This window comes from Mustela putorius, unplaced genomic scaffold (genome assembly GCF_011764305.1).
Source record: "Mustela putorius furo isolate JIRA1106 unplaced genomic scaffold, ASM1176430v1.1 tig00000275_pilon_pilon_pilon, whole genome shotgun sequence".
Classification (NCBI taxonomy): Eukaryota; Metazoa; Chordata; class Mammalia; order Carnivora; family Mustelidae; genus Mustela; species Mustela putorius.
Genome location: NW_025421341.1, coordinates 13,167,108 through 13,193,123, shown reverse-complemented (window position 1 = coordinate 13,193,123; position 26,016 = coordinate 13,167,108). Strand labels below are relative to the sequence as shown.

The 26,016-nt window shown below is 41.3% G+C and overlaps 1 protein-coding gene across 4 annotated transcripts in view; it reads left to right on the top strand.

Moving 5' to 3' along the window:
• PLEKHM3 (pleckstrin homology domain containing M3) overlaps nt 1-26,016 on the top strand; it is a 178,644-nt gene that overhangs the window by 68,245 nt on the left and 84,383 nt on the right. For all 4 annotated transcript variants that reach the window (XM_004764266.3, XM_013062300.2, XM_004764267.3 and 1 more), the window contains one exon: nt 10,425-10,618. In XM_004764266.3, coding sequence (XP_004764323.1) covers nt 10,425-10,618 — 194 coding nt within the window. The remainder of the gene's footprint in view (nt 1-10,424; nt 10,619-26,016) is intronic.

The window sequence follows — 26,016 nt, the reverse complement described above, 5'->3', positions numbered from 1 at the left end:
TTGAATTGAGCAGTGGGAGAGAAGGTCTCATTGGAGTGAGTTTGACATGGAACAGGAGAGAAATAAGTGACAAGAACAGAGACCTCTTGAGAAGTTTTGCGATAAGGGCATGGAAGGAGAGATGGGGAGTAACCAGAGGGAAGTTTGATTTTTGCTTTAATGGAAGAAATAACAGCATGTTTTCTATGCTGATGTGAACTACCTAGGAGAGAAAGAATTGCTAGAATGATATGGTTGAGTGAGAAAGAATCATGTAGGTGGGGGTTGGCCTTTGCTTGGAGCAGGAAATAAGAGAAAAGGCAGAGTCTGGGTATAGGTGCCAGTGGGTAGCTCAGGGAAGTTCCCTTCTGTTTATATCAGTAGCTGTCATCATATTGATTTATTTCAGCACCTGTGATTCTTTTTTTTTTTTTTTTTTGACAGATAGAGACAGAGCACAAGCAGGGGGAGTGGGAGAGGGAGAAGCAAGCTTCCCACAGAGCAGGGAGCTGGAGGTGGGCCCTGATCCCAGGAGCCTGCCTTTGACTCATGACCTGAGTCAAAGGCAGATGCTTAACGACTAAGCCACCCAGGCACCCCAGCACCCGTGATTCTAAAATGAGATTAAAGACCCAGCCCTGGTCACTCTGGAAGTGCCTTTACCTTCTGTTTCATAGAGATACAGGAGTGATTAGGCAGTGATTCTGCCAGCCCTTTGGTAAACTTGTCTCCGTCTCCGTCTGTCCTCCTTGTGCTCCTTCCGCCCAGAGAAGCAGCATCACTCCTCCTGGAGAAGGTGCTGCTTCTGCCTCGGCTCACTAGCTCTTCCATCGCTTTTGCCAAATCTGATTGACCCTTGTCAGTTTCTTTTTCTACTGGACTTCTCCGGAATACAGTGTTGGACCAGGAGTTCTTCTGCCTTGACTTGGAAGACACACTCCTGGTTCTCCGAATTCTCTTTTTCCTCAGTCACCTCTGATTCTTCGTCCTCTGCCTACACCTTTAATGTTGCAGTTCCTTGGCTTCCTTTTTTTGTTTTCTCTTCCCAGTTTATTGCCTTCTCTCTTTCTCTTCATTAGTTTCAGCTCCCTGATGATTCCTACCCTTATCTGCAGCTCCATTTTTGCTACTAAAAGGGAGATCTGTGGATTTAACTACCAAATAGCATCTTAGCTCTGGTTTCAACTTTGTAGTCTTCAAGATACGGGGGTTGTCCTGCAGCAGGATTTGGCAAGTTGGGGGATCTAATCCGCTGACGTACTCTAGGCGTAGGATTCGTTTATGGTCCTGTGTTCTGCCAGAACAGAGAATTCTGGTACCTGAGTGACTAGAAGCTTCTCTGATCCTTCTGCCACAATGCTGTCACATCTGCCTTGAATGAACCTTCCACACAAAGTGTCTGGTCCAAACATCGTCTGTAAGGCTGCTTGTGTACCTCTTTGCTAATAGGTGTCTGAGACTTGGTGTCAGTGTAACTGTATCACCTGGGAACAGGGTATTTGGGGAAGGGACCCCAGACTGTCACCCACCTGTAATATTTGAAGTCTAAAACAAACACAAAAGTTGTGAGGGGCCATTTGGCTGGTACTTTTCTGTATCCCTGGGTAGGTCTGTCTCCAGTAACCATTCACATCTTGAGTGTCTTCATGGTGCCTCATCCCCATCCTTCTCAGCATATGACCTTGCCACCACTTCGAGGACAACACTAACACTATACGATATGGATATGAATTCCTACAAATGTATCCATATTTGTACCTGGCTTTACTGCTTCCCCTCCTATCATAGGAAGAAGAGCCCTTTCTTTTGTTTAGAGATCATCCTTCCACATGTACTATAGATACCTTTCTCCATCTGGGAACCCCTCTTCATTCTTCCAGAGCTGATAAAACCAGGTCCTCGTTGGCAACACCTTTTCTGGTATTCCCCACCCTACCCTATTGGCTGCACTGCTGGCTCTCTCCCTCGTGCCACCACCGTGCCGTGTGTGTGTATGTGCGTGTGTGTGTGTCTATAATTAGACTTACTTAAGGGGTAAGTAGTAGGAGCTTGGAGTTAAACAGGCATTTGTCCACGTCCTACCTCCACCTCTTATTTGGGGCTTGATTTGCTGAAACAAATCACTTGAACTTTCCTGAACCTGTTTACTAATTTGTAAAATGAACCCAGACTGCCCGAGTTCGGGCCTTGTCTTGGTCATTTAATAGCTGTCTAACCAGGGCAAGTTATGTAGTATCTCTGTGTTTGAGTATCCTCATCTGTAAAATGAGGACAATAACACTTCATGGGACCTCTGGCGGTTACATGGGCTCATGCATGTGAAGTAAACAGAATTGTGCCTAAGACATAGTTATGCCGCTCCTCTCTGTGAGCTCCCTGGGCACAGGGAACATGTCTTCGCACAGTTTCTGGTGCGTAGTAGGTAACAAGAATATATACTGACTCAGTGAAGGAATGAGGCCTGTCTTATGGGCCCCTCCAATTCGGTACCCCCAAATCGGCTTCATCACCCCCATCACATGTGCCTCTGGAATGTCTGTGGCCCCACCAGTCCCCACTCACTGCCAGCGCTGGGAGACAGCCTGGGCTCTTCCCTCTGCCACCCCCACCCCATCTAATCAGGTAGCAAAACCCAACCGCGGGATTTGCACGCCGGTGCACCTGCCGTCCACCTCACAAACTCGAACCTTGGGCGTCACTCCCATGAAGGAGTTTGGTAGCCTCCTAACTCCACTTCTGCCTGCCAGTCTTGCCTGGGCAATGGTTCAGAAAACCCTAATCGCACTGTGGGTAAATTTTGTGCCCTCGGTCTCAGTTTCTTCGCCCTTAGAATGGAGGTGGTGATGATAATAATAGCAACTGCTCCATCAGATGGCTGCTGCCCTAAAAGGGTGATTCCCAGAAAGCCCTTAGCACCATGACTGGCACACGGGTGCTTGGTTAATGCCAGCTTTTATTATGAGTGTATAGAAGATGAACACAAATCCCTTGACCTGACACTAGGATCTTTTGTGATCTCTGGTCCCTGCTCTTCTAGCCCCTTCATGCCCCCCGCCATGAGCATCCTCAGTAAGGTCACAGTCTGTCCTGTTCCTCAGTCCCGCCGTGCGTGCTGTTTCACACCCCTCATCTTCCTCTTGCCCTCACTCAGCAAGGCAGACCCTAAGCGAGCCTGTCTTAAACCTCCCTTCCTCTGCCAGTTCCTCTCTTCCCCTCTCCCAGTCATCAGTCTCTCCTCTGCATCTTGTACATGACACTCGGAATATAGGCTATAAATATATTTGCCGTGTGTATTAGATAAAAGTATATGTAGAGTTGAGTTTGGTTTAGATTAGATTAATCTGCTTAGAGCAGGGCTTTGACAGCTGAGAGGTGTACAAAGAGCAAGTGAGGGGGGCAGTCCCGGCCCCGCGCTCACCCAGAGCTGAGGCTGGTGGCACCTGCCAGCAGAATATGCCGCACTCTAGGGAGTTACAACAGCAGAGGTGGCACCAGAGAAGGAAAGTCTGAGAACCGGACATGGCTTACAAAGATGGACTTGGAGGAGATCCAGATCTGTTTGCAGTGAGCCACTGAAACCGCCAATTTAACCATCACTGATGCTTGTAGTCTTTTTCTCTAGAGCAGACATTTCGCCATGCTGGTCATTCAAATGACAAGGTTTGATGTTGAGAGGGTAAGTAACTGACTGAAGGTGTTGGGTACCCTCGCTTCATCCACGTTGTACATGAGGAGAATCTCCTTTGCCAGACCTTCCTCCCAGATTGTCAGTGGACCAGGGAAGATTTTAAAGCAAGAACAGAGCTGGTCGATTTTATCGGATCATCTCTTGCTGGCATTAAGTAACTATATTTCATTTAGTCCAGACACCAGCATTTAACTTAATGTTTCTAATTGTGAGGATCAATTCAGACCTATCAGTTTCCAAGACCAGACATCATTCTGCTAGATCTGCCTCCTATCCTTAATAAGTACGTGACTGGCTTGAATATCCATTTAAGAGAGTGAAAAAATGATTTTGCAGAGCAGATTGAAATCTGTCATCTGAAGCATTTCCTTGTCTGTCCTCTGGAGTAATAATACTCCTAATTATTTTTAAAACAGGATTTCATCTATTTTCCAGTATGCATCCCGCAAATTAAATTGAACTCTGGGATTACACAGCACCTAAACCTTGTCCTTGAGTTCTATAGCCATTTTCTAATGAAACTCTTTGAAGACAGCTTTCCCCCTACTCTCCATCCTCCCATTCAGAAGTATCAAGCATGACAAAGAGATGGTGAGGACCTCAGACTTGGCCTCAGATCTTCCTAAATAGTTCCCTTCTGTTGTGCTTTTAAAAAATATTTTTATGTCCTAGCCTGAATATTCACATTCCATTTGGCTAGGGGTTTTCCATGTTACATAAACTATTTCCTATCTCTACATCTTGAGAGGCATTCAGGGCAAGCTGTGCTGCTCTCGCAGAGCTGGAGAGCAGCTCACTGTTGGGAAAAACCACTCGTTCAGAGTCATTTGGAGATTTTGTGAACAAATTGCAATTAACCTTAAGATCTCCTGATTCCTCCTCTGTTACTCCCCACTGCCTATTTTAAGAGGACCAAGAAGTATTATGCTTGGGATTGATTTTAGTAAGAATTTTGCCACGATTTTCCACAATGAACACGGGGGGACAATACAGGGAAGGAAACATTATACCAAAGCATAAGTGGTTATTTTACTGTGGTAAGACTGTGATATATTTTTTTTTTCTTTCCTGATGTTTATTCTCCAAATTTTTGATAATGTAATTGTTACTTTTATTATTTTTTAAATGTTAACTGTCACTTAGCTCCATATATTCTATTTCAGAAAATATGTATAGGAATTTGTCTTTTTTAATGCCCCAGAATTATAAATATGATTGTTCTGTCCTGTGATTACGTCGGTGTGGTTTAATGTGGTATAGAAGGCTACTTTTTCCAAAGGAAACTGCCCTGCAGTGCTATACTTTTATTCTTTCTTTATTTTCAAATATAATATACTTCCACAAACTTCCAGATTCAGGAAATACAAAGGGTGTGCATGCAGAGATCATCTTCCTCCCACCTTTCGTGTTCTTCTTCCCACAGGCAGCTAGATGACGCTTTCTTACCCAGCTTTCCAGAGGAAATTTCGTGCATGTGCTTATTCATCCAACAGCGGGGATGGGTGGTCTCTACGTGATGCTCTTGGAGCGCTCTCCCCTCCGTTTCAATCATATCCCTCTTCCAGGCCTTGCCTGCTTTGTCTTTTCTACAGACACTCCATATTCTACCATGAATCTTACATGTTTTTATACACTCATGACAATCTAACCAGTCCTTTCTTGGATGGATTGTTGGTTTTTTTTTTTTTTTCAGTCTTTTGCTATTACAGGTAATGATTCAGTGAATAACTTGATACATCGTTTTGAATGTATGTTCTTTCATTCACGAGTGAGACTGAGGACACCTTCCTGGATGTAGGTTTGTACATTTTTGAGTTTGCCGCATGTTCCAAACTGTCCTCAGTCAGTTTTGTGTGCTGCGCTTTTACCTGTAGCTCCTTGCAGGCTCCTTTCTTCCTTGGTACCGGGATTCCTGCTGTCACTTCGGGTGTGACTGTGCTGTCCTTCCCCTTGTCTACTTTCTCAACTCTAAAGATGTGGTGAGCTTAGAAACAAATAGCTGAGCCGTCAGAAGCTGTTAGAAGTCTGTGTAAAGTAAGAGTGTGTGGTTCAGAGTCACAGCCAGAGCAGCGTAAAGCCCTCGTTCATTTCTTTAGCGAGTGTTTGTCGAACACCCAGCACGCTCACTCTTCTAGGCAGTGGGGACATAGTGAATGCTCGTATTCCAACGGAGGGAGAAAGATTATAAACAAATACACAAATAAGTGCCTCTGGATAAAGGATGGTTTACTGGACTGTATTTTTGTTTCATAGTTAAAATCAAGTGGCCAGCATACTGCCAAATTCCATCATCAGTTAGTCTCCCTTTGTGTTTGGGGAAAGGGAAGGACAGAACGTGGACAGGGATCACCTCTTTTGAGAAGTAACAAATGGGTAGTTGACAGTAGAGTTATTAAAGAATACAAAAAACTGTGAATATAAATAATGCTAAAAAGCACAGAATAGAGTATCCAGAGATCTGAGCAGTTAAGTCACTTAAGCTGTCTGGATTCAATGTTTGTTAATAGGTGTTGCTCAAAAAGAGGGTTCTCTAGGAGGGTCACAGCCGGGCCAGCTCTGGATCGGAACCGGACGCCTCAAGAGAATGCAGCCCTGGGCGGTCATAGCATGGCAAGAGGATGGAAGGAGTTAGAGGCCCCTACCTCCATTCGGGTAGGGGCCTCTAACGGAGTTTCATCCCCACTGCCCCCTGCACGAGGCCCGCACAACCCTAAACTGCTGCCTCGTCTGCAGCTGGGTGTGGGAAATTGCTGGGCTGAGCAGGCGAAGCAGACGCCATGTCCGCAGGCTTTCGTAGGCTGACATGCTGCGCCGAATCACTAAGCGAAGAATGTGGCAGGTGGTATTTTCAGAGCACCATTTTTGTGGGACCAGTATTCCTTAGAACACAGGCTGAGAAAAATGGAACTAGATTATTTGCACCAATTCTTGTTATTCTAAAACTATGTTCTCATCTGTTTTATTCTGCTGCATTTTCCTTCCTCACAATAGCTGAAGTCCTTACTCTTCCCACCCCCACCCATGGTCTCCAAACTGCTGCCTCTTGTTAAACATTCCCTTTGCTCCACTGCTCTCTCACCCGGGGCTGTTTTTGTGGGGGAACATACCAGGACACCATTCCAGAACCTCTTTCTCAGAATTACGTAAACCTGAATATTTGAGAATTCTGTTTTTAAGAGGTAGCTGTCACCAGCTTAACAAAAGACGTATTATGTTTAAATCTATACCGATGATGGTTACTGCTCAAATAACAAATATGTTTACTTATAAATACATCTGTTGATAGAGCACATTTGGTCTTTATAATTTGAAGCTGATTATAACCCACTTGGTGTTTCCTCCGACGACTCCCGCGTGTGAGGTGTGGAGGAGCAGCTTTCGGCCTTGACTTCCTCCTCCTCAGCTCTTGAATCCCTCAGACTGCAGCGCTGTTGTGAAGGGGGCACCAGTTCACAAACTGGCAAAATCAAGTCACAGACTTGAGTTCTTAGAGCTTAGTCTGTTTTTAACCTAAAAAAGCTATAGTAAGAAATTATATTAATTACTAATAAACATTAAGTGTTGGTAAAATCTCAAGAGATTAGTAGGTTTGAAAAATGAACTACTGGCCCTACAAAAGTTGTTTCTGATGTGGAGTGGGATCATGGAAAAGAATGCCAACCAACATCATTTTTTAAGATGTATTGGGTCCATCTATCTGCACCTGTGAGCTGAGTTTTTATATACATCTGAAACAGCACTCAGGCTTTTCAGGGTTTTCATAATTTGGCAGAAAATAGGACAGTAGCTCTTAGGTGGAATATATTTGGTGTTCACATATAATTTATGTAATTTATGTAATATTTCTGTTAACAGGAAAGAAAGTTTCTCATATAAACTTTATCACCTAAGAATATCATTGGCTTCCTTCCCTAAGTATCTATATGTGTTTTAACGTGATCTCTCTTAAAAAGCTTCTATTTACAGTGAATCCGAAAGTGGAATCTTTCTACCAGTATGCAGGGTTATTTAGAACTTAGGAAATCAGTGAGGATACAGCACTCTTCTTTTGCAAAAATAGCATTTGGTGCCAAATTCTTCGTTCTTTGAAAAATTCTTACCATCGTAAGTGGTGGATTCTCAAAAGTGAGCATGTGCTCAGCCGTGCTGCCAAGAACATGGCTCAGTGTTGCAAAGATTTGTTCGCCCACTCCGGCGGCAGCGGCGGTCACACTACGCTCTGTAGTCTCAACACTGGTAATAACTTCGTGAAGCAGAGCCCTAGACATTATTGAAACTAGCTCTGTTTTTGTTTCTAGTAATTTCACCTTATAAACACTGATGTCGTTAGCTGCTGTCCCATTTGTCTCCCTGCTTTTACTGTCTCTGAAAAAGACTTTTTTTCCCCCTTTTGCGCTTAAGTACCACCTGAAGAGCGAAGCCTTTTCAGGCCTGGGAGACTGGCCAGTGCCCTTTGTCCTTCTGTTCACCTACTAAAAGGTAGTATTGTTAACCTAATTCAGCAGGGCCCTGACTCAGTATAAACACTGCTCAATAGAGCTCGAAAGACTAATTGAATTGTACAATACATCATTTTCAGCAACAGTTTCAAGTGGACTGTACTTCATTTCTCAGAACACCATCAGGTTTTTTTCCCCCCACTTAAGATATTTAAATATAGCAAATATTTAGCCATGATAAAATATTTGAACCAATTCTGTTTTTCTCCACCGAACCTTGAGCTACATGAAGACAGGGCCATGACTGCTTTATTCTCCACTGATGCCTGCTGTGGTATTTATGTGGCATATACCTGTGTCTCTGTGCTTCAGAGTGAGGCATTATGTATCCCTGCCAACTGTTATTTCCCGTCCAGTTAAGTAGTGGAAGGTTTTGGCTAATTCTGGGTGCCTTCTTGTGAGCTGATTTGCAGAGACTGTAAACCTCACCACCTACGTAACTGCAGGACCCCCAAAGGATCACACAACAGGTACCTCAAAAATAATTGCTAATAAGGAGGGGCGCCTGGGTGGCTCAGTCGTTAGGCATCTGCCTTCCGCTCAGGTCATGATCCCAGGGTCCTGAGATCAGCCAGCTTTGGGCTCCCTGCTCAGCAGGAAGCCGGCTTCTCCCTCCCCCACTCCTTGTGTTCCCTCTCTTATTAAGGAGAGGGAACTTGTGTTCCCTCTCTCACTGTGTGTTCCCTCTTGTTCCCTTTCTCACTGTGTCTCTGTCAAATCTTAAAAAAAAAAAAATAATGCTAATAAAAAAAGGTGACTTTTATTAAGAAAAAAAACAATGCTTTTTGTATCTCTTTATAACAAACTTATGTATGAGTTTTATTTTATATTACAAAATACTAAATTACACAAATGTGTTTTAATCAACATATGACAGCCGTACATTTAGTTATCACCTATTCATATAGACGGGTTCTCCGGGTTGGATCTGCTAGTGGTGATCCCCTCTTGTCCCACCCTTGCCCATCAAGTGAATTTCTGTTTATCCTTCTAGTCCCTGAGGCAGTATACCCTGCTTTGCCAGGGGCTCCCTTCCGCCCCAGAGAGCTGATTTCTCCTTCCTTTAAGCTACTGGAGGGCCTCGTCTGTATTTCTTCTGTAGTAGAGGACAGGCTATGTGCTACCTGTAGTTTTTGTTCTAAATATTTATCTCCGATACTAAATAGGGAGTCCCTTAAGGGTAAGGACTGTATCCTATTTATCTTCATTAATACACTTCTAGCCTAGAATGTAAGGCATAGTGGATTTTCAGTTTTCTTTTTAATAAGCAAATTTTTTTTTAATGTTGAATTCTACCATTATTCCCAGTACTAGAGCAGTTTTGGTAGAAACTTTTTTAGAGAGGCTTTACCTTCCTAAATAGAAACAAAGCCAAATCTGCATATCATTAGCCAATCCACAACTGGTATCAGTGAATTGATATGTAAAGATTCTCCCAAATTCCCCACTTGTTACACATTATTTAAGCTACTCCTTCTGTATCTCAGATGCATTGTGTTTCTACTCTAATGACAATGACATTTTCACTTTCTCATAGTCTTGATGTTTACTACCAGAAGTGGATATAGAATTGGATGGATAGATTAGTCAGTCAGCCCAAGCTCAATGTCATTCAAAGAGCACTCCTTTCTGCTAACCAAAGTGTGTTTTTTCAGCCTGTTTTCTGCAGATTATTGTTTTAAGCTATCCTCTTATCCCTTTTGAATTCTGTAATATGTACATGATTTACCTATTTTTTTAAAAAAGGCTACTTATAAAAGTGGTACAGAATATATATGTGTGTAGTTTTTAAAATGAAAAATTAAGACTTAACAGCAGTGTTAAGTTTAGAAATGATTATTGACTCACAGGAAGTTGCACAGATAAGGAGGGATCCTGTGTACCTTTCACCCAATTTCTCCCATTGGTTACATCTTAGATCACTTATGGTACAATATACCCCCCCCCCAAAAAAAAGTGGCCATGGGTATCGTGGGTCTATATAGTGCTGTGTCATTTTATCACATGTTGATTCGTGTAATCACCACCATAATCAAGATTCAAAATTAATGAATTCCTCTCCATGCCAAGGTTACTTTTACAAGTTCTCAGAAGAGAGAAAGAGAAGACACAATTCATATGTAGTTAAATTATGGGCTTTTTCTCTTGGCTTGTTCAGAAAATAATGTGCCTTTGATATTTAAACTCTGGTTCCTACTTGGAGGAGGTGTGGCAAGCTAGATGATTTGCCAGACTGACTGAGGAAGTTTGTTTCGTAGGTATCGAAGCAGGCCAAAGAGTTTCTGGAGTACGTGTACGAAGAGCCCCTGATCGACATCCAGCAGGAGAACCCCATGCTGTACCTGCACGCTGAGCCACTGGCCACCGTGGTGCGGCTGCGGCAGCGGCTGAAATCTCTGCGAGCCTACCTGTTCAGCTGCAGGGCCGCCGTGGCCGAGGACCTGCGCCGCAGGTAGGTCTCGGGGCCAGGCAGTTCCACTGGGTTTGCCTCTCGCTCGGGGAGGGCGCTCAGATCATCTCCCTGGCCTTCCCAGTGTGCACCCTCTCGAGTTCTGCGCCTCTCCCTCTGGGCTCACCTTTGACTTTTTTCCTCCAAAGTCCTCTCTGGTTGAGCCCAGAAAAATGAAGGTAATTATCTCAGCATAACTGAAGGCTTGTCATGCAGGGAACTAGTTTCCCACAGCGGTGACAACTGCTCTTCCCCTTAGGTTCACTTGAGAGGATAATTACAGGTGTGTCCTCATTGATGGCTTCCGGAGTGTTTACACTTTTCCTACTTCCATTTGTAAGATGAGCGTGTTCTGAACTGTTCCATAACTTAAAGACATCTTTCAGTGGAAATAAGTGGCTGGTGGTTTAGTTCTTACCTTCCGTACAGAAGCTGGCATGGGCAGTGGCGTGGGCGGTGGAGGCTGGGGTGAAGGTGCACAGCCCAGGATTCTGCCTTTTCATGTCCCGTCCGTGCAGGCTGCTCTTCCGTAGCTTCGTTATCGTCGCAGAGTTCGTAGAACACACAAGTCCCTACCGGGTTCAGATCCTCAGCATAAAACTCAGCATAAAATGTGCCTGCTCTCGGGGCGGCTGGGTGGCTCAGAGGGTTAAGCCTCTGCCTTTGGCTCAGGTCATGATCTCAGGGTCCTGGGATCGAGCCCCGCGTCGGGCTCTCTGCTCAGCAGGGAGCCTGCTCCCTGCTCTCTCTCTGCCTGTCTCTCTGCCTACCTGTGATCTCTCTGTCAAATAAATAAATATTAAAAAAAAAAAATGTGCCTGCTCTCATCAGATTCCTTCTTTTACAGTTAGATTTTATGGGCATTTCAAGTCTTACCCTTGGCATATACAAACGAGCTTACACTTGAAATAATTGTTGATGGTGTTCATAGGTCCCTAAAAATACCTCTTAATGTTTTAATAGAAATAACCGAAAGCATACCTTAGTCATGGTTTCTGGAGGTGAGCCTACATGCAAAAGAACCTTTGAAAAATACTAAAGTGATATAGTTTGTTATTTGAGATCTGGTTAGACCCAAAGAAACTGACATAACTCCAGCCATCTGAAGAAGACATTTTAAAAAGAACTTAATGTAGATAGTGAGGAATACATAATATCTTGATAAGCTCTCATAAAGTAGTAATGAAAAGGCAGCTGCCATAAAGCAAAATACCTCTCAGTGGTAGTCATTCTATTACCTAGTTGTTTTTCAGAAAGCACTAGAAGTTGGTCAGAATTTATTCTTATAAAGGCTAGGCAAATCTTAATTTTATAAGATCAGGACTTTCCCTGAAAGGCAATAGGATTATATGTCTCTAATTCACCAACTAAATGAGATACAAGATTTTTAATGTTCAGAGTATGTTTGTTCTATTTACTTTTGGCTTTGCTCAGAGCTAGTTTTTCTTGTGCCTATACTTCTAGACAGTGTTAAAATCTACACATGGGAATCATATTAAATTCCTTTTATTTTTTTTAAGATTTTATTTATTCATTTAAGAGAAAGAGCAAGAAAGAGTGATTACAGACCGGGTGGAGAAGCATAGGAAGAGGGAGAAGCAGATCATCACTGAGCAGGGAGCCCACCCCAGGGCTCGATCCCAAGACCCTGAGATCTTGACCTGAGAAACCCAGGTGCCCCTAGATATCTTTCTGACACAATGTTTTGCTTTGAATAAATATGCCACTTCAGCGAATACATTTAGAAAGTAAGTAGGTCCTCTCTTCATTTGAATGACTAAGAATACCTATGCTGTTCCCAAAATCTGGTGGTTTACCACTGTGTTCTGCCTTACGGCCAGACCACCAGAAAAGGGATAAAAGTTCTGGAAAGAAGATACTCCTAGGACTATGAAAATGAAGATAGCAGTCTTTTTTCTTTTCCCTTCATTTTTCTCTCCTCACTTGTTCATGACCAAAACTCAGTAAGTTTTGAATGGGAGGATGGAGAGGAGGGAGGGTTGGACCCATGTCTACTGCGGTGTCACTTGAGACCACTGAATGATGGCTGGTAGCCCAGTTTTGAGGAGGGAGTCAGTCTTTGGATTTTATTTCTTCCTTAGATGTCCTTTAACACAGTGTCTGACCCATCTGCAACCCTCAAAAATAAGTCCTGAATGAATAGATGAACTAAAAAATCAGTCAAAAAAAATTTCGTTGGTTGTGTTTTGGGCATAAGTCTCAAATCTTTCCTCTCCTTTTCTCAATGTATACCCTGGCTTGGAGTCTCAGGACTGTTGCAGTATCCTTCCAACTAGCCTCACGCCAGTTTCCTCCCTCCCTCACTAAACCTTCCTGTCAGGTAAATTATTAAGTACAAGTACGGAACTCAAGGTCTATGCAAATCTCCTCCAGTATGTTGGTCTACTGCCAAATATCTTGTACTTCAAACATGATTTAACTTACTTTAATGCATTCTGTTGTGGGAATTAAATTTTTTTTTTTTTTTTACAACTGAAGTGCATACAATAGTGCTTATACATAGTAAGCATTCAATAAATACTATTATCGATACTGCTTTACTATCCTAGAATATTCTTATCTCTGGCTTTAAAAGTCTGTGTTAGAAGTTTCCACTCAAAAGCCTCTGCTCAGGGCACCTGGGTGGCTCAGTGGGTTAAGCTTCTGCCTTCGGCTCAGGTCATGATCCCAGGGTTCTGGGATCGAGCCCCGCATTGGGCTCTCTGCTCAGCGGGGAGCCTACTTCCCTCTCTTTCTCTGCCGGCCTCTCTGCCTACTTGTGATCTTAAAAATAAATAAAAATCTTAAAAAAAAAAAAAAAAAGCCTCCGCTGATGCCCTGTCAACTAGAATCAGTCCCTTTCCTGTTCCTCTGTCAGGAGAGGAGTGAGCCAGAGGAAGTGGGTTAGAGAGCTCACTCTGGCCACAGGGCTTGAGGTTCCTGGGTATGTGATGCATACTTATTCATACAGTTGTTGCATAAAAATGGGTGGGGCAGGAGGTTCCTTAAGACCAAAGAAAGATTCCTACAGAACCCTAGAGGAGGCACATTGATTTTTTAAGAAATTGTTATCTCAGTTTCTCTATACTTGTATGTTTGGGTTTACCATGTCTTCCCATCCTGGCGCAGAGGAAAGGATACCAGTAACAAGCAGTACTTACACGGGGCTGGTCTTGACTTATTTTAAATCTTTTTATTTTGAAATAGGACTATTTCTGGGATGCCTATACTTCTTACGGCTGGCCCGTACTTAGTATCATTTCTGCTGCCTTAAAGTATGCACTAAATAACCATAGGTCAAAGGGGAACCATTACCCACCAAATATGCTAAAATTCCTGTCACCAGAGGCCATCTCTTACCTTTTACCTTTATAAGGAGTCTGGCATTTTAAAAACAAAATTAGCCAACAGCACCCTTGATAGGAGAGATGATGAACTTAGATATAATATTTAAGGTTCCCTTTGTTTCACTTGGGAACTCAACATTTAAAACTTAAACACAAGAACCTACTGGATCGAACATCTTATGTAACCTTGATAGAAATTAAAAGAGGAGTTGATGTACAGCAGGGAAGCAAAAGAGAGCAAGGGAAGCCAGTTCTTATCTAGTTGTGAAAGACCTTTTCTCCTTGCCTGGTTTTTACCTCCGTAGAGGAGTAGCCATTAATCTCCAGCAAGTAGGCCCAACGTGCTGAAGACCTGTCAGCACCATATAAACAGAATAAAGCAAACTGTTAATATTGCTGTCGTGAGAAAACCGAAAACAGACTGATTAATCGTATTGGTGCTTCCCCACCAGAGAGCTAACTTCGGTCGTCGCCTTATTAGGGAAGTCACAGTTTGCTTTTAGGCCTTTCGTGATGATGACCGCCCCGTCTTCATCCTCAGTATTCTTGTGATTGTTGTTAAATGAATGCCTTGTTCTTGAACCCGTACTGCAAATCTTGACTGGCAGGGATGATTAGTTTAGAAAAAATCAGTGTCTTCCATGAAGTCTAAAATGTTTACAGTACTGACAATTCACGGTTCCTGAGGACTCCCAGATGGTGACCCTGTTGGATTGGTTCAAGGCCCAGTTAACTTTTCACGAGAAGAGTTATTTACAGTATCCACACATGAAGGTACGTGAAGAACTTTCTGGAAAATCTTAGCACGAGGAGAAGCCATCGGGTAGTCTTTGGGAAGGACACTGAGAAGAACTGGTAGGGGGTCCCAGCCCTATATATCCCTCTGAAACACAGGAACAGTAAGATGTGTGTGTATATCATATGTCACCAACAGGCACCTCGGGGCCAAATTTGGCCCTCAGACATGTTTCATTTGGCCTTTCAGGAATGGTCTCCTGGCTTTTAAAGTTGTGGAATAGTTGCTAACAGCTCAAGAACCAGGAGCTTTCATGTTTACCCAGTGAAGCTCCGTGGTGTCGCTGAGGAAATCAGAAGCTCTGATGACACAGGGCTTGCCTCCTTACCACCTAGCAGCAGTCAGCTCTAGATCGTGGGCGCTCCACTTCGCAGAGTCTGTCCTGCTCCTGTTCTCCAGGGTCATTCAGTGGAGATTACGTTGTGGCCCTGCTTTGCTTCTCACCAGCCCCTTTCATTTATTTGTGGTGGTACCTGGTCCCATGTAAGATAATTACGGTTTTATCAATTAAAAAATACATTATTTGTTCTTTACAGCAGTCCTTCTCAATGGAAAACAGATGGTATTTAGAAAGAAGAGAAAGAGCTGTGACTCTGAGCTGCTACGTGACTTGCCTGAGGTGACAAAGCTGGTTAGCAGGAGTCCCGGCGCAGAACCAGATCACTGCAGCTTTCCCCAGCACGTTTGCTGTTGGCAGTGGTGATGGCCAGAGGTCTCTAGACTCTTACAAGGAACCACTTCTAATTCTCCTAAAGCTTTGATCGGGGTCGCGTAGAAGAGTGCGAAGGAAGGCAGGGAGGTGGCAGATGGTGATGTCCCATGGGTCGTTCACTTGGTTAAGCATCTGCCTTCAGCTAAGGTTATGATCTCAGGGTGCTGGGATCAAGCCCCACATCAGGCTCCCTGATCGTGCTCGCTTTCTGTCTCTCTGACAAATAAATAACAACTTTTAAAAAGATAATTTGAAAAATATATTTTAAAATTCATTCTATTCACTTTCCTTATTTTACCTTAGACTACTGAAAACATCAAACGGACGCCAGCTGTTTGGACTAGATTTTCAGAAATTTAAGTCCTATATTTTCTTCTGAGTGAAGTTAAAGTACACAATTCGGGAAAGACATTCTAGAAAATTAATGTGGATATCTGAATGTTTCCCATTCTCTATCATCAAAATGTGATTTGGTGACTTGGATACCTGGTGCATCCAAAGTTCCTATTGTGATACCAGTTTAAAACTACTTTCTCTCCAACACTAGTTGATATCGATAGGGAATAGTGCGCCTGTTTTCCCAGTTGTTTAGTGCAGAATTATGGAACATCTGGTCCTACTTGTTTAAACAGCTCAACTTGAGAGTTTTAAGAGAATACCAAATATGATTCTTCTACGTTTTAAGCCACCTTTTCTGGTCTTTGGTCATTTCCTCAAAATCATAAGTATGTTCAGCATTAGTTCTCACTGAAATTTCAGCTTTGCCAAATAGTGAGAAATTTCTATCATAAAGAATCTCATTTTTGTTAACATTATTTTTAAAAAATGAGTGTATGGGTGTGTATCCTATCAGACTGGCACTGCCAGATTTAGCAGTTTGCTCAGCTCTCCGACCAGTTCCTATCAGTGTCACCTGATTTCCCAAGACTCTGTTCCCACTCCTTCCTTGGTTAACCCCGGGGAAAGCTGTCTTTCTAGAGAGTTGAGGGGAGGCTAAATACAAAGGATGAAGGATGTGCCAGCATTGTAAACTCTTGATGGGCCCAAAGCAGCGCTAATCTTCCTGCCCTCACTGCTGTCCCGCTGCAGACCTCCGCATCTAGCTGACGGGCACCCCGTCCCTCTAGCCATCCTGTTGCTTTGCCTTCAAAATGCATCTCCTCGCCACCACCTCCGCTGCTACCACCCAGGTCTGTCCTCTTTCCCCTGCATTCGTGCAGGAACTATCTCCCCCTTCAGTCTGTTCTCAAACTACCGCTAGAGCTAACTTGTAGATTAGATGACGTCACCCTCATCCAAAGGAATCCCTTCACCTCTCGCTACAGGTAAAAGCCAAGGCCATGTGCGGTCTCCTCCCCAGTTACCACTTTGCCCTCATCTCCACGACCTGTCCCTTCCTTCCTCTGTTCTGGTCACACGCGCCTTTTGTGGTCTTGGAGCAGGCTCCTGTGAGAGTTTCTGTCCTTGTTTTTCCTTTCCCCAGATAACTGCAGGGTTGCTTCCTTACCTCTTCTAGGTGGTTACACAACTGTCACCTTAATGAGGGATCCTTTACTTCCCCTCCCCCCACACACTTCCCATCTTCTTGCTTATTACCAGATGACATGGTATTTTGTCTCTCTCCATCTGGGACCGTCACGCGGGAATATGGAGTTTGGGCTTTGCTCCATTTCTGCAGCTGTATGCAGTGGTCTGCTTTCCCCACCAGATCTAAGCTACAAAACATCACGGCTTTTTATCTGTTTGTTCACTGCTCTATCCCCAGGGCTTAGACCTGACATATAGTGAGGGCTAATCAATATTTATTGAATAAATTAGCTTATTGAATAAAATTGAATAAAAGATTTTTTATTTCAATCTTTTATTGAATAAAAGATTCCGCCCACTTAATTTGGTCAAACTTATTTTATTAGCTTTTTTTTTATTACAAAAAAGTACCAGTCATTATAAAAAACAAAAATAAAGCCAGCCATTTTGTTACCACTTTGGTACATATCTTTTCAGACCTTTTCCTCCATAGATTATTTTTTCCCCATTAAAATGGTTTCATACTCTACATACTACTTTTAACCCGAAAACTTAACTTGTATACTATAAGTATATAAATAGCACTTGTTATACTGTGAACATCTTCTTATGCATGTCTTAAGCATGATGCACTAAACAAAAATGGTGCTGTGATGTGTGAGCATACCTATGTACCATTGATCTTGGAAAAATTAAATGAGGATATTATTTGGTGTACCCAAAAGCATGCATAAACTAATAAGCTGAGAGAGATCATTTCATAGCAATGCATCCTCTTCCCCTACCCTCCCACCCAAAAAAAATCAGCCATATTAGGTATAGGGGTTACCTGTTACAAACAGAAAAGATTGCATGCTGTTGGGAATTGAATACACTTAATTTAGGAGGCTGGCTTATTAAGACTTATCTCTTAGGGGAGGCTAGTTCTTAAAACACAATCTACACAGCATGACTTGACATGTCTCTTCCATGTGAATGAAGACTGTCACCAAAATCTGAGATCTAATTGTACAATTGACAGCCAACAAAGACTAATTAATTTTGAATTTTAGAAGAATAAGCATTATCAGGACTGTAAGTATATAAATAGCACTTAGGTTCAGTAAATGAATATGGCTCTTTGTTCTCTGTAAGATTTAATATTAGCCCGATTTTGAGGCTTTGTTTTTCAACTTAGCTGGTTAAAAGTATCATTAGCTGCATTTGGGGCTTTAGTTTCAACAAATTATGAATCTATCAGGACTTCAAAACTACTAAAACACATGAAGCAGCTGTTCTCATTTTACTTTAAGAATTCCCCTTCCCTTGGATGACTTCTGGAACATCTAAGGTTTTTAGGTCATCTAATCTCCTGCTCTAATAGCTCCTCCCCTTTCCTTCATTTTCTTAGAGATCCTATTTAGCAAATTATATTCCAATATCAGCACTCTAAAAGGGAGCTACAGACTATCCACAAAAGACAGTGTCATTCAAAACTAAACAGATTAATAACTGTGAAGAGAATTCTGGCAAGCTACGTATTTTATTATAATGTACGGATAGCTTTTTATTTACTGAAAACCTTCAGAAAATTAAAAAGTGATTTTATTCTGAGAGAAAATGAAATACACAGCTATTATCTAAAATTGTTTTCTAAGGGACAACAAAAAAATAAAACTCCGTGCAGTTAGATAAATTCTATGTTCTTGGAACTGTTAAAAAATACTGTAAGACTTTCAGCTAGGATCTGTAACTGTGATATAGTCTGTCACTTTTACAGTCAGACCTCAGAATAATCACAACCAAAATTACTTCACAAGTATTCCTACTCTGGGCTTTAGATTGTTACTAAGAAACTTAAGCACCATTTTTGAATGAGTAGGTAAAAGAGGCCCTTATGTCCTATAACTATCTGCCAAGATATAATGTCTGATGCAATCTCCCTACTTTTCCAGCCAATGAGATTAGCAAAATGAGGTATCTAGAGAAATGACCGAAGCTTGTTTCTTCCATGTGGGTTGCTATCGAAATATCTGCCTTTGATTTAAAATTGTTTTTCCATTAGCTGGGAGCATGGCTAGACATACGATTCCTGTCCACATTCAGCCTAATGTAATGATTTCAGGAAGAGTTTGCAGCTCATATCAAGAACACCAAATTGCATCTCCCCGGGGATGCTTTGTACTGATTTCAGTGTGGGTGCTACTGCAAGCCTGTCAGCTCACCACAAATTACCCAACCCAGACCACATATTGTGGAAAACACAGTAATCCTGCATGAATAAATGGTTTTCTTTTTAAAGTTATTCTTTATGTACGTCTATCCATATTCTTCATTTAGACAGTTATTAATTAGAATTGAAATTGGAGGATTTCCTTCAGTGATCAAGGTGTGTGTGGGTGTAGGTGGGTCTTTCAAACCTATCTCTTCCATGTGTTAACATATTTCCATTATAAACTTTTTTTTCACATTTTAATCACTGGGTTTTTAAATTTTTTTTTTAATTTTATTTATTTCTTTGACAGAGACAGATCACAAGTAGGCAGAGAGGCAGGCAGAGAGAGGAGGAAGCAGGCTCCCTGCTGAGCAGAGAGCCCGATGCGGGACTCGATCCCAGGACCCTGAGATCATGACCTGAGCCGAAAGCAGAGGCTTTGACCCACTGAGCCACCCAGGCGCCCTCACTGGGTTTTTAAATGCCAGTTGTGTACCTCCAAGAACTGAGCTTCAGGGATATGGTGATATTATTAAATCTTTCAAAATCCTGGAAAGTGTCTGCCTACTTCAGAGTCTGACCTAGTCCCTCGTCTCTCATGAGCCTTAGAGCTTGGTGGGAGCTGAGTTGACATCCTGAGAAATTAGTTGGGTTAAATGAATCTTGACTTACTTTACTCAGTGTCCTAAGTACAAAATGGAATGAGGTTGCCTATTTTTTTTTTTTTGTAAAGACTATTGCCTTTGATTTCATAGGAAATTATCTCTGCATTTTTAACCCCAAGTACCTACCAGCTGCATAATATAAGGACTCTGAATCATATAGGAACTTTTTCCTTTTTTATTTTCATTGTTTCACACCTCTCATTTGAGCAATCTATAAATGAAGCCTAAGTTACCTTCTTGGTAAAGTAGAAAACTTCGGCATTATAGAAATGATTGTGCTACTTGATTTCCATGATTCTTTAGCAGGTTTCTTCGTTGTTCTTTGGTATCTGAGAATTTTGATAGTGCTACTTGCCAGTGATGTCATTCCCTTTGATGGATGAGTGAAGTGTGGAGTGGACTCTCTCAACACATTCGTCCTTTGGCTCTGATGTCAGAACTGACCAGATGAACTTGCAGTGGCATGAGTGGCGCTCTCCTGATGGTTGGCTTGCTGGAGAAATGATGTCAGATCTGATGGCCAGCAGCCCTGCAGTTCAGTAAGGTCACTTAATCACAGAAAACCCTAAACACAGCAGCCTTGTCAGAAAGCTGAAGGCAGCACCCTTCTGTAGCAAAGATCCTGTCTACCAGAGGACTGCTAAATTAGATTGCTTCCAGGTAGTTTGTAGCATTTGGTTCCCAGTATGTTGACTTTTAGAGGGAACATTGGAGAAATTAGTAACTACCTTTTATATAACATTTTAGTAGAAACCTGAAGCTAGTCAATTAAGAAAATACAGGAGAGGTGTGTGTGTGTGTGCATATGTGTACAGATATGTATGTTGGAAAGAGCTTTCACTAGACCCACATCTCATTTTCTCTAGGCCGTTCCAGGGCCAGGCTCTGTCAATCATCCCCACTTTTCTATCTATAGTTTCTCTTGTATTAGCTCTTTCATTTTAGCATGTAAATGTGCCCAGATCTCTCTCATCTTTAAGAATCTATTTGAGGCAGAAAACTTATTTGAAGAAGTAATAGCTGATACCTCTCTAACCTGGGGAAAGAAACAGACATTCAAGTCTAGGAATCCCCAAACAAAATGAACCTAAAGAGAGCCACACCAAGACATATAATAATTAAAATTGTCAAATATTAAAGAGAGAATCTTAAAAGCAGCAAAAGAAAAACAACCAGTTACATACAAGGGAGTACCCATAAAACTATCCGATGACTTTTCAGCAGGAATTTTACAGGCCAGAGGGTGTGACATTATATATTCAGGCAGGTAAACTGAAAAGAAGAAGGGTACAACCAAGAATACCCAGCAAGTTTATCATTCAGAATTGAAAGAGAGATAATAAGTTTTCCAACAAACAAAAGTTTAAGGAGTTTATCACCACTAAAACAATCCTACAAGAAATGTTACAGAGACGTATTTAAGTGGAAACGAAAAGGCCATAACTAGAAAAAAAATTATGAAGGAAAAAAAAATCTCACTAGTGAAAGCAAATACATAGTAAATGTAGTGGGTTGACGATTTAAAAAGCTAGTATAAACCATGAGAGACAAAAGTGGTAATATCAACTGTATATACAATAATTATTAAGGGATACACAAAAATATGCAAAATGTATATATCAGGTATATAAAACATGGGGGTGTGTGGTAGGAATGTAGTGCTTTTATAACATGTTCAAACTTAAGTGATAATCAACTTAAAATAGACTGCCATATACAAGAGTGTTATATATGAAATTCGTCGTAACTACAAACCAAAACTCTATAATAGATCCACAAAAAAACAAAGATAAAAGAATCAAACATAACACTACAGAAAGTTATCAAATCACAAAGGGAGAGAGCAAGAGAAGGAAGAACAAAGAACAGCTACCAAAACCAGCCAGAAAACAGTTAACAAAATGGTAATAAGTACATGACTGGGGTGCCTGGCTGGCACAATTTGTTGGGCATTTGACTCTTCATTTTGCCTCAGCTCATGATCTCAGGTTTGTGGGATCACGCCCTGAATCCAACTCCATGCTCAGCAGAGTATGCTTGAGATTCTCTCTCTCCCTCTGCCTCTGCCCCTCTCCCTAGAATGCTCTCCCTCTCTCTAAAATAAATAAATCTTTGTAGAACTATATAGATCTTTAAAGATCTATCAAGAACTCCTCAAACTCATATAAAACAGATAATCACATCAAAAAATGGGCAGAAGACATGAATAGACACTTCTCCAAAGAAGACATACAAATGGCTAACAGACACATGAAAAAATGTTCATCATCATTAACCATCAGGGAGATTCAAATCAAAACCACATTGAGAAACCATCTTACACCAGTCAGAATGGCCAAAATCAACGAGACAGTAAACAACAAGTGTTGGAGAGGAGGTGTAGAAAGGGGAACCCTCTTACACTGTTGGTAGGAATGCAAGTTGGTGCAGCCACTTTGGAAAAGTGTGGAGATTCCTTAAGAAATTAAGAATAGAGCTACCCTATGACCCTGCAATTGCACTACTGGGTATTTACCCCAAAGATACAGATGTTGTGAAAAGAAGGGCCATCTGTACCCCAATGTTCATAGCAGCAATGGCCACAATCACCAAACTGTAGAAAGAACCAAGATGACCAGGGTGCCTGGGTGATTCTGTGGGTTGGGGCCTCTGCCTTCAGCTCAGGTCATGGTCCTGGGATCGAGCCCTGCATCAGGCTCTCTGCTCGACAGGGAGCCTGCTTTCCTTTCTCTCTCTGCCTGCTTCTCTCCCCACTTGAGATCTCTGTCAAATGGATAAATAAAATCTTAAAAAAAAAAAAAAAAGAACAAGATGCCCTTCAACAGACAAATGGATAAGGAAGATATGGTCCGTATATAAAATGGAGTATTATTCCTCCATCAGAAAGGATGAATGCCCAATTTTCTATCAACATGAACAAGAGGGGATTATGCTGAGTGAAATAAATCAGAGAGAGTCAATTATCATATGGTTTCACTTCCTTGTGGAGCATAAGGAATAACATGGAGGATACTGGGAGATGGAGAGGAGACGTGAGTTGGGGGAAATCAGAGGGGGAGACAAACCATGAGAGACTGTGGACTCTGAGAAACAAACTGAGGGTTTTAGAGGGGTGGGGGGTGGGTGAGCCTAGTGGTGGATAGTATGGAGGACATGTATTGCATGGAGCACTGTGTGTGGTACATAAACAATGAATTTTTGGAACACTGAAAAAAAATAATAAAATATTTTTTAAAACAAATAAATCTTTCTAAATAAATGAATAAATGTAAATAGACTAAATGCTCCAATCACAATACATAGGGTAATTGATTGGATAAGAAAACAAGACCCATCTGTATACTGCCTACAGGAGACTCACTTCTGACCTAAAGGCACATACCAACTGAAAGTGTGAAGGAATAGAAAAAGACATTCCATGCAAATGGAAACAAAAAGAAAGCTGAAGTGGCAAGTACTTGTATCAGACAAAATAGACTATTTTTAAAATTTTTTAAGTGAAAATAGACTTTAAACAAAGAAGGACATTACATATTGGTAAAAGGATCAACCCAACAAGATGATATAATACTTGTAAATACCTATGCACACAACATAGGAGCACCTAAGTATATAAAGCAAATATTAACAAACAAAAGGAGAAACTGACAGTCATACAGTGGTAGTAAGGGACTTTAACATCCCACCTACGTCAGTGGATACATCATCCAGACAGAAAATAAAGAAACAGTGGCCTTAAATGACATCTTGGACCAGATGGATTTAACAGATATATATAGAACATTCCATCCCAAAACAGTAGAATGCATATTCTTTTCAAGTGCACATGGAACATTCTCCAGGATACATCACATGTTAGTCCACAAAACAAGTCTCAATAAGTTTAACAAGATTAAAATCCTATCAAGCATCTTTTCCAGGCACAATAATATGAAACTAGAAATCACTTATAAGGGGAAAAAGTGGAAAGAAATGAACACTTACAGTCTAAACAACATCTACTAAACAATCAATGGGTCAGTAGAGAAACCAAAGAGGAAATTTATTTTTTTTTTAAAGATTTTATCCATTTATTTGACAGAGAGAGAGAGAATCGCAAATAGGCAGAATAGCAGGCAGAGAGAGAGCGGGAAGCAGGCTCCCCACTGAGCAGAGTAGAGCACGCCAGATGCGGGCTTGATCCCAGGACCCTGAGACCATGACCTAAGCTGAAGGCAGAGGCTTTACCCACTGAGCTACCCAGGTGCCCCCAAAGAGGAAATTTAAAGAATACCTTGAGACAAATGAAAATGGAAACAATGTTCCAAAATCTATGAGACCCAGCAAAAACAGTTCTAAAAAGAAAGTTCATACCAATACAGGCCTGTCAGAAGAAACAAAAATCTCAAATAGTCTGTCCTTACACCTAAAGACACTAGAAAAAGAAGAACAAGCAAAACTCAATATTAATACAAGGTAGGAAATATTGAAGATGACAGCAGAAATAAATGAAATAGAGACTAAGAAAACAATCGAAAAAAGAAACTAAGAGCTGGTTCTTTGGAAAGATAAACAAAATTGATAAACCTTCAGCCAGACTCATCAAGAATAAAGGAGAGAGGGCTCAAATAAGTAAAATCAGAAATGAGAGAAATTATACTCAACACTAGAAGAAAATTTTTTTGGATGTTTCCTCAGCAAGGACAACAAAAGCAAAAATAAACAATTAGGACAATATCAAAAAGCTTTTGCCCAAACAAAGGAAACTATCAATAAAATGAAAAGGTAACCTACTGAATGGGAGAAGATACTTACAAATAACATTGTCAATAAGGGATTAATGTTCAAAATATATAAAAAAGCTCATTGCTAATAAAAAAGAAAAACCTGATTAAAAACCGAAAAAAGTGGGATTGGGAGGGAGACAAACCATAAGTGACTCTTAATCTCACAAAACAAACTGAGGGTTGCTGGGGGGAGGGGGTTGGGAGAAGGAGGGTGGAGTTATGGACATCAGGGAGGGTATGTGCTTTGGTGAGTGCTGTGAAGTATGTAAACCTGGCGATTCACAGACCTGTACCCTTGGGGATAAAAATATATGTTTATAAAAAATAAAAAAAAAAAAAACGAAAACCGAACAAGGGACCTAAATTAAACATTTTTTTTTTCTAAAAGATAGAAACCAAACAGACAAATGAAAAGATACTCAACATCACTAATCATCAGGGGAATGCAAACCAAAGCCATGTAAGATGGGTCGCTCTTCAGAATGGCTAGTATCAATATAAGAAATTAAGTGTTAGTGAAGATGTGGGAAAAAAGGGATCTCTTATGCATTGTTGAGGGGAACATACTTGGTGCAACCACCATGGAAAACAGTATAAAGGTTCCTCCAAAAACTAAAAATAGGATAAAAACTGTATGAGCCAAGAATTCCACTTTGGGGATTTATCTGAAGAAAGTGAAAATACTAACACAAAAATATATAAGTACCCCTATGTTCATTGCAGCATTATTTACAGTAGTCAAGGTATGGAAACCTACGTGTCTATGGGTGGATGACTAAAGAAACTGATACACAGATAGAAATATACACAATGGAACATTACTCAGCCATAACCTGATTTCAAAAATGAAATCTTGTCATTTGTCACCACATCGGTGGATGTGGACGGTGGTGGGCTAAGTGAAATTAGTCAGAGAAACACAAGTACCATAGGATTTCACTTGTATGTAGAATCTAAAAAACAAAACATGAACAAACAAAAAATGAAAAAAGACCCAAATAATAAACTGGTGGTTGCTAGAGAGGAGGTAGGCAAAGGACGGGTGAAACAGTGAAGGAGATTAAGAGGTACCGACTGCCGTTTCCAAAGAAGTCAGAGACGTGAAGAGCGGGACAGGGAGTAGTCAGCACTGTAATACCTACGCATGGGGACCAGACTTGCAGTGTTTATTTTGTGACGTATATAAGGTTGAATCACTTTGTCCTACATCTGAAACTGATACTATATGTTAACTACAATTAAAAAGTTTATTTGAAATAATACATTTTCTTATTTTTAAAAAGGGGTGGGGAGTCCCTTCTTAGTCCTACATCCTTTTTAGCCATGGCCCAATTCCTCTCCTTTGTTAAGGTTAACTTCTTTAAAGAGTAGGCCATGGTCTTCCACCCCTCTGC